We start from the raw sequence: 13,592 nt of genomic DNA on the forward strand, positions 1-13,592 counted from the left end.
ATCCACGTTACGTTAGCCGAATTTCACCTCTCTGTCTCATTCCCCTGCCTGCTCCCAATCTCCGAGTCCATCTCTCCCCTTTTTTTTTCAAAAATAAAAATAAGAAAACCCTCTGTAATAATACCAAATAAAAGAGATATTAGTGGAAGACAAAATAAAATAAATAAAGAGGTTTGCCTTTTATTTCTGCAAAATTCAGAGAAAGGGTTGTCGCATTGACCCCTTTTTTATTTAATTTTTCTTTATTTATATTTCCTTTTCATTATTATTATTATTTATTTATTATTTGCTGTAGTCTGTGCTTATTACAAACCCCCTTTTATTGATGGTGCTGTGTGCCTCCTTTTCTTCTGCCATAACACCAACTAAAACCCTTTTTCTTCCATCTCATTCTTTTGTTTGTTCAAATCCTTGAGGAAAAGGGAGAAAGGGAGGACATGTCAGGATTGTATAATCCCAATTTCTCACCTGCCAGAGCTGCTTCTCCCCAGATTAGGAGCACCCCAGATGTTGACAGGTACTACTCTCTTGTGAACTGTATATGTGTACATATTAAAAAAAATGGATAAAAGAAACCATAATCTTATTCTAAGGTATTGAATTTTATGTTTTTTAACATCTGATTGACTTGAAAAATCTGTTTGTTTTGATCTGTATGTGGGTTTTTGTTTTTGTAGTCAGTACTTATCAGAGCTCTTAGCAGAGCATCAGAAGCTCGGACCCTTCATGCAAGTGCTTCCGATATGTAGCCGGCTCTTGAATCAAGGTTGTTGATTTTCTTAAGACTTTGATTTCTGGATCTAGAATTTTCTAGGTTCATTTTATTTCGTATTTATGTCTCCACAAAAATCATTCAGGTCCTTGCAAATGTGCTTCTTTATGTTTTTAGATCCGTTTGGTTTGCTTTTACTGTTTTTTTTAGTGGAGTGTTTTTGTTTGGGAACAAATCACATGTCATCATTTTAGTTTTTTTTTATTTGGGTGGAATTGCCCTAGGTTCATAGTATGCTAATTGATTGTTTGTTTGCTCCAACTTCCAAAAGAATGGTGGAAGAGTCTTTGGGATTTAAACTCCGGTTTGTGTTGATGAGTCTTGGAACTTCCACCATCAATTGTACCTGCTTTGAAGTTTTGTGATGGTTTAGTTGTTATAATCACTCATTTGTGGCTAGTGCATTTAATTAACTAATAAAAATTTCTCTGTTTTGGAAAAGCTTTATGTAATACCTTGATGTCATAGGGAGTTGGTAGTTATTTGACATAATTAACTCTGTACTGTGGTAATCTGGATGAAGTCTTTTGGTCTCTGGCTGCCTTTAACTTTGAATAGAGTTACTGGTGTTTGAATGCTTTACTGCTCTTAACTCTTTTAAAGAGAACTTAGGGAAAGAAGAAATTGAAGAGTAGCAATAATTCAGCATTATTAGAATTTAATCCTCCAAACCAAAAATTTCCGAGAAAATTCAGACTTTATTTCCCTAATCAAGTGAAGTAGAGTAACAACAGATAAAGGTATTAGCTTCAAGAGAAAAGGAAACTTACAAACATACGCGTGAATCCTACTCCTACGTAGCTTTGACATATTACCACCTAATTATTATTAAATAAATTCTTCCATAAAAGGAATAATTTACAGCAGGCATCCCAAAGTTTATGCTCGGTGCTTTGCCTGTAATTTTAATGCTTGTAAGTTTCGGTGTAATCAAGCACTTATATATATGTAATCTTTGTCTAATTAGGAAAAGTAAGATATACAGAAATACTATTAAATTTGGTCTTAAATTAAGATGGCATTAAAATTCCTAATTATCATGTATCATTTATCACCTTTGTCCTCATATTTCTTTAAGAGTTCGAAAATGTTACTCTTGAGAGTAAATATATTGTGAGCATTCAATATTTTAAATTATGACAGAGTGAAGCTTCTTTGTTGCTTTACAAGGTATATTTAACATCTTCTTTTCACTTATTCTCATACGAGGTTCAAAGGTATGATCTTGTGTTGCAAAAGTTGGATTCTCGTTTTAGTTGATGCTTTCCATTCTTCACTAAATTTATTTGTGGCCCATTTTAAATGACTTCAAAGTTACAATTTTCTTTAAGCTTCTTGACTTTTCAGTGCCTGTTTTTCTTGTGCTTTGCTATCCAAAGTCTAGATCACTTTCTAACTAGTCACACCCAATGCTTCTTTATGCTGCAGAGATTTTACGCGTTTCTGGAATGATGTCCAACCAAGGGTTTGGTGACTTTGACAGGCTTCGACATAGAAGTCCTAGTCCCATGGCTTCTTCAAACCTCATGTCAAATGTTAGTGGAACAGGATTAGGTGGCTGGAATGGGCTTCCCCAAGAGGTGGTTAAGATATCTATATTAGCATTTATCTTTGTTCGTAGCAATGCATATTTTTATTCTTGAGTTCTTCTCATGTTAACTTTTATTTATCTTTCCTGTTTCCGACCAAAATCAATTCATTATTATTAGTGAAATATGAAATGGTGTTGTCTGTCTTTCTGCAGTCGAAAATATGGTTTAAAGATGTCTTAGTTATTTTAAATTGATCGCTTCTAGTTATGATGTTTAATATGATCATATTCACTTTAAAATGACTGCTACTGTTGCAAGTATTAGTTTAGAACTAGCTGTTGGATTATAAGTTTCTATATCATTATATAACAAGCGGCAACAGTTATTCTGCTTAACTCTCCATGTATGTCTAATTATCAAAATCAGAAAAACTAATTAATGGTTACCCAGTACTAAATTAATGCTATATGGCCTCTTTTAGTTGGTAGGACAGGATAGTATTGGATTAGATTAAAAAAAGGAAAGAATTAGTGAGTTGATCATTTGCAAATAATAATTTTTTAAGGAAAAATGGATACAAATTCTAAGTTTTTTGTGTTGTCATTGAATGGAGAGGAAGATTGTGTAGGATTAAACTATCCCAAGTATCTCAATGAGAGGAAATGAAATTATTCCATTTCAGATGGATTGATTTGGTTGTCGAACTATTGCTTTTTATATTATGTTCTCAAATTTAACACATGACAAATTGTTCAATCCAATCGTATTTATTTTTTTAAACATGACCTAAATGCATTGAATTGTATATCTTAAGTCTTGATATGGGACATTCATATTTGTGCCTGTTCATCATATCTGTTTTGTGGTAGTCTGCTATGTTGTATTCAGTATTCACTATGTCCGTCCTCAGTTTTGAATAGGTTTAAATTGCTGCAAAGTGAATATGTAATAAAAAGGACCTATTAGGGTTTCATATGTTCTCATTAACTTGCTGGAGTGTTCATGAATCAGCTTCTTCTTTGTGACTTTACATGTTTCAACCATTACATAAAATCTCTCCACCTCCTTCGCTTCTTTAATACTTTTTCTCTACAACCTAGGTTCTCGTTTGCCAATTTAAGTTTTCCAATCATTACTTAAAATCTTTCCACCTCATCTGCTTCTTTCTTGTATTCTTCTTCTTCATAAGCTGGTTTTTTCTTTTGTGAATTTAAATGTTTCAGTCATTAATTCATTACATAAAATTCCTTCACTTCCTCCAGTATAAAATCGAGTGATTACGAGGTACTTTGATCAGTCAGGCCAAATTATGCATCCATTTTTATAAGGTGATTATTCTTTGAGCGATTGGGTTAGGATTATAGATAAAGTTATAAAAATGGGAAGTTTTAAGGGTTGATCTTGAAGAACAATTACTATACTTGTGACATGATAATTTATTTAAACATATTTAATCATGTATGCTTTAAAAAGAAAGTAAAAAAGAAAAAGAGAGAAATATAATAAACACACAACATACTGATATTTTAGTTTTCATTTTCATACGTAAGTTTTGTCAAGAATCATATTATAAGGTGTCTGTTTCTCAAATTACAAGGAGTTTGTATCTCAACACTTACAGAGCCAAGCTTGCATTATTTATTGCAGATACATTGTATAGGTTGTATACATTCTCATAAGCATATTAAGAACTGTTCACTTTGTGAGCACAAGAGGGGCATAGTACTGCCTTCATTGCTCGTATCTTTTATATCACACCATATTGGTATTTACTCAAGTTCCATTCTGGCCGATTACATGGATGTGAAATTTAAAGCTTCTCTCTATCACTTTCTGACCATATTATTTATTTAATTATGCAGCATATTTCAAGTTCTTGAGTTTTATTTTCCAGTTCATTTCTATTTGTAATGGTTTCTATCAAATTATGAAATGTTTTTAAGAGAGTAATGCTCAATTCCATCAGAGATTAAGTGGACCTCCTGGAATGACAATGGATTGGCAAGGTGCACCTGCAAGCCCTAGTTCATACACTGTGAAGAGGATTTTGCGTTTGGAAATTCCGGTAGATACCTACCCCAATGTAAGCTTTGCACAAAAAGGCTAGCATATAAAAAACTGTCTGATTGGATGGGTTTAACTTGTCAAAATGTTATAACTAATTGAACAATGCAACTATATAGTTCAATTTTGTAGGCCGACTTTTGGGACCTAGAGGCAATTCTCTGAAAAGGGTTGAAGCTACTACTGGCTGCCGTGTATACATCAGAGGCAAGGGGTCTATAAAGGATCCAGACAAGGTAAAATCTACCTTTTTTTTTCTTTTTCTTTTTCTTTCTTTCTTGGTTTAATAGTAGAGTTACTGTTATTCAAGCTGTCTGTAAAACTGTGATAGATTATACGACATTTGCTCTAGACTGGTTGGACATTTATTTCTTAATTCTTTCCTATGAAGGAAGAGAAGCTAAGGGGAAGACCAGGCTATGAGCACCTGAATGAGCCGCTTCACATTTTAATTGAAGCTGATTTACCTGCCAATATAGTTGATATGAGGCTCAGACAGGCACAGGAAATTATCGAAGAATTGCTCAAACCTGTGGTAATTTCTGCAACCTTATTTGTCCTGTTAACTAATCAAAAAAAATTGTGGAACATTGGTCATGGCTCCTGCTCACATATTGTTCTTGAAACATTATCTTCCTCGCATATTACTTGTTTACTAGTCAGCAGATATTTGTAATAGAACATGTGTTAATTCGGTTGGTTAAGCTAAATTGAGTGTCCAATGCTCTCTGATAAGTCTTATTTTTGAGGTGCATATGGAGAGACTGACGGAAAGCTAACCTGAATAATTTTGCATATCTTATGATCTCATGGTCCAATACTTCCCCTGCTTGAACCACTTGATTATGGATGTTATTTACAATCTTCTAACTTCTATTAACTAAGTTGGCCTCGTCGTCTTAGTTTTGACCTTGGCTCTTCCTTTTGGAACAAAATCCTTTCACACACAGGATGAGTCACAAGATTATATCAAGAGGCAGCAGTTGCGTGAACTAGCTATGCTGAATTCCAATTTCAGAGAAGAGAGTCCTGGACCTAGTGGCAGTGTCTCTCCCTTCAACACAAGTGGAATGAAGCGTGCTAAAACAGGTCGATAAGAGCTCAAAATTAGTATTTCTTGATTCATCTCTGCTCCAGAAATTTATGGCTGAGAAAGCCCTCCATTACATCAAAATTCATCACAGCTTAAAGAGATTATTAGGCTAACAGATTTTGTTGGTGAGCTCTATGCATTGGTGGGTTTTCTTTTATTGTCTTTCTTACCTTGTGAACAACAGACAGAAGAAAATGGGAAGGGCAAAAAAACGAAGCAAAAACTGAAAAGAAATTTATTCATATAGTTGGTTATTGAGTTTAGGTTTGGTGAGGTCAGTTTTTTTAATGTAAGCTTAATACATTAATTGGATTTATTCTTGTGTTAGTGACACAATTTGTTAAGTGTGGAATATATATATACACATAATATTTTTAGGGAGAGAAAGGGTCGCTTTTGTAGGGATATATATTCATGTTATGTTCCATATTCTTTAGTTTTTGGTTTGACTGTATGTAAGAAAAGTCTGAAATTATTATTCTGTTTATGTTAAAGTATTTAAATTTTATCTTCTTAAAGGTCTATTGTTATGGTTCTTGGAAACATTCTCAAGAGCTCTGGTTGCTTCCAAACTCTCTTTTAGAGATATTATTACTTTTATCATCCATATTGCGCTCTCTTCACTCTTTGTATTTATTTATGACTTGTGGAGCTCCCATCTTAGTGACCCCAAGACAACGAAATATTAGCAAGCCCATATGGATGCACGAGAGTGATATACAATATTATATTTTTTTTGGTTTGTATGATACTCTCGTATCTTTCTAAGTTTTACATTTTGTGCTTTTCAATGCAAAGTGGACGTGGTTTTTTAAGCAGACATGCAGATACGTCGAAATTTTACTTTGTTGATAAAATTATTGTACTGTAATAGTATTTGTAAATACTTCATATGAAATGGAAATTTAATTAAAAGTTTCAATTAATAGAAGCGATATTTTGTTTTGATGTGGAAAAAAATATTTGAATGTGAAATAGTCTTAGTTGATTTGGAAGAAATTAATAAATTCATGTGTGATGCTTTAATTTGGTATGAATAGAAAAAGAAAATCTTACGAAAATAGCGGACCTAAATAATTATAAAAAATACTTGTAAAAATAATTATAAAAATATTTATTTGTATGAATAGTTTTTAAATTTTGTATAAGTTATAGCAAGTTGGTTGCTAAATTTTCTATTTATTGGCGGTCATGATCATACACCGTTAAATAATCATAATTTTGTTTTTGATTTTTCTTCTATTTTAGTTAAAGATAGGAGTTGGAATTATTAAAAAAAAACAATGGTTGATACACTCTTAATTTACACACAAATATTGTACACTATATTGTGTCATTATTTGTAATCATACAATTTAAAGTGTGAGGAAATTACTTAAAAATATTAAATAGTTGATATTTGTGACAATGTATAAATTTAATGTGTAAATTGAGTATCTCTAGCATTACTCTTAAAAAAATAACTAAAAAGTGATTAACTTCTACTTCTTTTATTTTAAAGAGCAGTAGTCATAACAAAGATAAAACTATATTCTTGCGGGAATAAATTTTATGAATAATAATTAAAATTTTAATAAAGTCAACCATTATATTTTAAGTTTTAATTATAAAAGAAATAACTATGACCACATTGTAAAATATCACATACTTATATATACTACTAGGTAGAAGCAACGTGCAATGCACGTTTGCTTAGTTTTAAAATTGTAAACATTGTCTACAATTTTAATAAAAATTGGTTTATTATTTTTTTTAAATATATATAAAAAAAAGAATTAATTATATTTCTATAGTATATATAAATATTCCAACTTAGTTAAATGAGCCTTAACAATTTAGATTTGCATGGAGGGGGGCTGTGTCCAATTGTCATTCCCACTACAAGGCTCCCTAACTTTCATACATAACACAAAAGACATGAATTTAAACCTTCATTCTATTGATCGTTATTCTATTGATTAGGTCCAATCTAGTAATGCAAAACAAATGAGCATTCACAAGTAAAACCATTCACAAGAGCAGAAATTTAAACTTTACATGTTCAATTTGACCAAAATAAAACCTATCAAGATTATGACCCATTTTATTTGATCTTTTTCCCATTATCTAAAATAATGGAACATCTTTGTAAGCCTATTATTTAAGCACAATTTTGCAAAAATGACAATTATAATGGTGCATGACATGTTAATTAATTGGACGGGTCTAACATACAATCTATATGTCATGTTACTAATTTATGCATGTACACATTTATTACCAAAATAAATGAATAGCTAAAAAAATAATCAATCAATTTCATGAAATCAATCAATTAATTAATCACAATTAATTTTAATTCAATCAATCTTCAAAATATCAATCAAATAAAAATTACTTCAATTGTTCCCATTTGAAAAAAAATATATATCTTCTCTTTTTAGAAATTTTTTTACCAAAAAGATATTTATTTGCACAAAAATATATCATTTATTAAGGAATTAAAGATACAAATCCAAAACAATTGATTTTTTTTTAATTGCCTCACATATATAAATATACTAGCAGAAAGCAACGTGCAATGCACGTTTGCTTAGTTGTATTGAGAAAATGTGTGACCTTAGTTTTATTTTTTAACTTTCGTATTAAATTTTATTATATAATCAATGGTAGGTAACCATTTGAGTTTTATTTTTTAACTTTCATATTAAATTTTATTATATAATCAATGGTAGGTAACCATTTGGTACCAAATGAGTAAATTTCCTATAATCACTGTCATATATTTTAAAAGACAATATTTAATATAATGTATGACATAAAGATATTACTAAAAGTATTGTTGGAATTCAAACAGTAACATTGTTGATAAGTATTTGGTAGTTTTGTTTCCGAAAGATTGATTTTTCTAGTGAATGGTTTTAAAGGCTAGACATTCGTAAATAAAAAATAAAAATAAAATTGTCTATAGTTTAATAAAGAATGAGATTTTATTTGAATAAATAAATAATGAAGAAGGGAGTTAATTTGTGTTAGTAATTTATGATGATGATTCATCGTTGTTGTCATCTTGTGTGGCTTCAATAGACAGAATAGTAAAATGCTTGCATTTGATATTCTTCATTTTTTTCTTCATCTGCAGACAATTTGATTGTCCATTTTTTTGTTGCTAATTTCTTCGCAACACTTTCAATATATTGAGGAATTTCCTACAAGAACAATTTAGAGTTACTTTATATAAATTATTATTTTTTTCATATGTATTATTTTGAAATGTAGTAATACCTTTGTAGAATTTTCCATCAACTGGACTGCAGAACAACCAAATGTCTCTTCTACTACTTCTCCGAACATAACAACATCGAGCTTTCCAATATCATCTTGTAGTTGCACATATGCCCTAGCACTTAAAATGTATTTAAATATATTAGTTTTAATGTGAATATTAGTAATTTTTAAAAAAAATTTAATTTATTTACAAATTTAAATAAAAAGTACTCACTGTGGTGTGGGGGTCCCTCGCTGTTGACAGTTTGGATTTTCTCAAACAATTATTTCGCCATACTTTTGTTGTATTTTTTTGTGGCATGTCGCACACGACATGTAATAATACATTTGGGCAGAATCAATTATATTTATCTTTGCTTCTATCCAAAAGTATGCTTTCTACATCAAATAAGAATTATTTATTATAAAGTTTAAAGTTGTATTTTGTTATTAAATTAACATAAAGAGTAATATTTACCTCCATAGGTTTCAAAGCCTTCATCGCATAGGGAATATCACAAATCTTCACGGTTTTTTGAAGTCCAAGAGATGATAGAGTAGTAGATGGATGTGTCAACAATGTTTCAATGATACTTTTGATTTTTAGTGTATTGTTATCTGCCCTTTAGAATGGAAAGTGAATAGTAATACAAGTTAATAAATATAGGAAGATTATATGAAAATAATATAATTAAATGTAATGTAATTTGAGCAATATGTGTATTTTAATATGCGAGTATTACCATTGCTTCAATGCAGTTGCCTCTGGAATTTGAGGATTAATTGTGAAGGTACTTGATGAACGTGATGATAGGGACAATCCTTTGTTCAAATTGAGATTTATATTAATGAAAGTATCAAAGATAGAAGAATATATAAGTTATGTATTTCTAAGTATCTCTATATGTTCGAACAACTATTTGTGTTTCCAATATTATTGGGTATTCTTCAATAATTTTTGTTATTGTTTGGCATTCGTCTTGGACAAACCGACCCCACATAGTCAATTGTATTGGGTTGAAGCTGACAAATTAGATTGAATAAAAAATGTTAGTGTACATTTTTTAAAGTGATATCAATACTAAATTTAATTGAAAGTATGTTTTTATTTTTTTACCTTTCATCGATAAGATATATCTCTTGGATTGTTTGTTGTTGAAATTTTGTGGTTATCACTTTTGTTTGTTTAATTTGGATTGCAACAGCTAAGAAATCTACATATTGAAATAAGAAAATTGTTATTTTGATGATAATCAATTTGTATAATAATTAAATTTGAAATACCTTTTCGTTCAGCTGAGTCTTTGTAAGAGTGCAAGTCTATAAATAGAACGATGTTATATTTTGGCGCCTCTATTTGATTGCCTTGTTCTTCTACATCTTCTATTAGTGTTCTTGAGTTGAGGGTCCAATCATATTCATATGTTCCAATCTTGTACCTTGGGTTGGTGTTTTTGACAAGGGCGTTACTGATATAATAAGAGTGAAACTGTTTTAAAGTGTCTTCCCTAGAGTCAATATTCGTTCCATAAATTACTAATTGGATTTGATTCCCCTGAACCAAAATTTAAAGAAATAATGATTACCATTGTATTATATGAGTTGCAAAAGATAAATAGAGGTAGGCTATATTCATTTAGGAGAGTATTAATAATTTTCAAAGCAATGTATATTCTAACAAATATGACACCTATTGGTTGAATAATATTAGATTTTGGTATTTGACTGCTGAGTTACGACTTGTTTACTTTGGAGATTTGTTTGCCACAATCATCTTGATTTTCCAAGGCTTTGTATTTGGGGTGATCTCGTTGTTCGAGGTACGTATTGTCAGCATTTTTTTTCCCGTAAAGATAGAAGAATATTACACACATAAGTATAATGTATTTGAATTATTAATTTATGAAATAATTGAATAATTGATTGAAAATAGATTAATAACATTTGTGAATGTTACCTACGTAAACATTAATTTAAACATGATAATGATAATAATTCTGTGTACACAATATTTTTGGTGTAGTTTTTGTCAAGTTTATCAGTGGTCGCTGATTGAATTAAAATCCTCACTGTAGATGCTGTCTCTGCCCTTGATAAAGCCACGTATAATTGACCATGAAAAAATACTGGTTGTGGTAAATAAATTCCAACATAATCCAATGTTTGGCCTTGTGACTTATTTATGGTCATTGTAAAACTTAATCTTATAGGAAATTGAGTTCGCTTAAATGGAAAACCACTATTATCATCCACATTTGGTAAGAATGGTATCCTTGGAATGAAGACTCTTTTTCCCATATGATGTCCAACGACAATTTCAACATCTTTGATATTTTGATCAAAAGCCCGACAAATCAAACGGGTTCCATTACATAGTCCTCTGAAGGATTAATGTTTCTTAGGAGCATGATGGGACAATTTTTCTTTAGTAATAATTCATGAGGTGGAAGTCCATTAGGCGTTAATGTGTTTAAGAAATCTTCCATAACCGATTGCTCAGTTTTATCTATTGTCTCGTCTACACTGTAATATCGCTGGACTTCACCTGGAAATCTTTGAATTAACAATGCATTTATTTCATCGACAAAACTATTCTTTGGTGTTAGTATGGCCCGGTTCATCATAGTTGACATATTTCCTGGATATTCTTGAATGTTGTGGAAAACGTCTTCTATTAAGTGATCTTATGAAGTTTTGGCATCATCATAGGGAACAAGCATCCCATTTGGTATTTTTATGATTTCATCTTTTGTGTTGGGTGGCAATCCATTGCCTACTGCCAACACATAATATGAAAACATTAGATCTAATCTTGCTCGCCTATTTTCAGTTAGTCAAAACATAGTCAATGTAGGCCACAAGTAAGAATGAACCAAACTGGAATTAATGATAACTCTACAAAATAGAGTTATTTTACTATATTTTATTTGCTAATTGTTGCTTAGTTCTTGAGTTTTTAATTGATTTGTTAAGTTTTTAAGTAATTTTGAATTTATTGGGTTTATTTTGATTTTATATATTTTTGTGTGTTTTTATAGTTATTTTGTTGTAAAATGTTGTAGTTAATTATTTGAATTATTGTTGTTTAGCTTGAGGTAAAAAAAATGTTGTATTATATTGAACTTAAGTGTTAAATATAAATTAAGTTATAATTAATATTTTCAAAGAATTAACTTGATTTATTTTATAATTGAAAATATTTAATTATGATTTAATTTATATTTATTTTGTAGAGAATTTGTTGCATTTTTTGCTCTTGAAAAGCAAGAAAAATAGAGGAAAAAATGGCATTTTTGAGAGAAAAGAAAGAGCAAAAAGGAGGCCCAAGCTCCAGCCATTTCCCCCTCCAGCCTTCAGCCACACGGGCCCACGCCTCCAGGCCCATCACGCCTCCAGAAGCCCCTCAAGTCATGCTTGGGCCTTCCCCTCTCCACCAGGCCCGTGGTCCAGCTGCATCTCCCCAAGCCCCACGGCCCACACCCAACTGCCTCTCCCAGCAGCCTTCACAGCCCACGGCCCAGCCCGAAGCCCCTTTTCGGCCCACCATTGCCATCAGCCACCAAGCCACCTTTTTATGTTTCTTCTTGAGCCCAACAAAAGCGTCAATGTTCCCTTGTCCCCCCCTTTTTTTTTTTTTTTATAAAATTGCCATTTTTTACTCAATTTTTCCACATATTTCACCACAACATCATCATTACACCCTATAATTTACCTTTACATACCATATTTACTTTATTTGATTAATTTAATCAATTTAATTAATTTAAGTTGATTATTTTAATGTTCTCATTTTGGCTATAAATATGGAATTTCAAGACCATTTTAGGGTGCTTAATTTTTGGGTTACCATATTCTTTTCTACCATTCTCTCTTCCAGTTTGGTGTTTTTTAAGAGCATTTTCAAATTTGTATTTTATTTATTTTGTAATTTCTATTCTAGTTATGTGCTTCTAATCTTTTTCATAAGATTATTAAGATTACGATGAAGCAACTTGTAACTGGATAATATTTATGTTGTATGGTGATTTCCCTTGTAATGCAACAAAGTTTATAGATTTTTCTTCTTCATATATGTCTTTCATCTTTGATATCTCATATTTTGGATTGTTAGATAATATTGCACTTTGTGTAAGATGTGTCATTAAATTGTACACATCCAATGCTTAGAACAAAAATACTATGTTTTTCCTTATAAATAATGTTATTTGATTTTTTGTTGTTTCATTAGGTTGATTTATATTAAATACTTTGAAATTATACTTTTTTGAAAAGTGAAGAAAAATCCTATCTTTTTATAAATAATTTGTGCTTCAAATTATAAATATATTTGGAAAATGATAGTTTGACTTATTTTGACTATCACTAAAACTTGGGAATCAATATAATAATAAGTATTATTAAACTTACATTTTGTGGATTCTAGTATCTTAATAATTTTTCCTTTTAACACTTATTTTCAAATCATTATTGGTTTATTTTCATTCTCTTGAATAAATTTATTTTATGTTCATGACATTAAATCTCATCAATCTTTGGAGCTAGGTTAGGATTTATTAATTTTGGTTTAAAATAATTTTCTTTTTTATTTTAGACAACTCATTTAGGTTCGATCTCGTGCTTACACGAACACTATACTTCATATACGACTCATGCGCTTGCGAGTTATAAATTTTTAAAACATACCCGTTTTGGGTCCATCAAGTTTTTGGCGACGTTTAAATTTCAAAATTTTTTTGATGAGTCGGTCAAACTAAGACCATTCCCTTTTTCATTAAAAGACAAATCAAAAGCTTGGTTAAATTCCCTTCCCACGGGGTCTATAACTACATGGGATCAACTTTATAATAAATTCTTGCTGAAATTTGTTCCGATGTCTAAAACTGAT

General features: G+C 30.6%; 1 protein-coding gene across 2 annotated transcripts; it reads left to right on the forward strand.

Annotated features, from left to right (window-relative positions):
- Positions 1 to 212: 212 nt before the first annotated feature.
- Positions 213 to 5,979, forward strand: LOC133777440 (KH domain-containing protein At2g38610). Of its 2 annotated transcripts, none has more exons than XM_062217029.1 (7): positions 213 to 517; positions 678 to 766; positions 2,201 to 2,352; positions 4,271 to 4,369; positions 4,488 to 4,604; positions 4,760 to 4,903; positions 5,319 to 5,979. In XM_062217029.1, exons 1-7 carry the CDS (start codon positions 438 to 440, stop codon positions 5,463 to 5,465), a joined length of 828 nt encoding a protein of 275 aa, XP_062073013.1. In that variant the 5' UTR covers positions 213 to 437; the 3' UTR covers positions 5,466 to 5,979. The 2 variants fall into 2 exon arrangements, with proteins under 2 accessions (XP_062073013.1, XP_062073012.1); XM_062217028.1 differs by having other exon boundaries at positions 216 to 517; positions 4,271 to 4,387.
- Positions 5,980 to 13,592: the final 7,613 nt, after the last annotated feature.

The sequence above is a fragment of the Humulus lupulus genome, chromosome 5 (genome assembly GCF_963169125.1).
Source record: "Humulus lupulus chromosome 5, drHumLupu1.1, whole genome shotgun sequence".
Classification (NCBI taxonomy): Eukaryota; Viridiplantae; Streptophyta; class Magnoliopsida; order Rosales; family Cannabaceae; genus Humulus; species Humulus lupulus.

Coding starts and splice junctions, on each gene's coding strand:
- LOC133777440 (XM_062217028.1), top strand. CDS start 438: ATGTCAGGATTGTATAATCCCAATTTCTCACCTGCCAGAGCTGCTTCT. Junction 767..2,200: donor TAGCCGGCTCTTGAATCAAG/GTTGTTGATTTT, acceptor TTTATGCTGCAG/AGATTTTACGCGTTTCTGGA. Junction 4,904..5,318: donor AAGAATTGCTCAAACCTGTG/GTAATTTCTGCA, acceptor TTTCACACACAG/GATGAGTCACAAGATTATAT.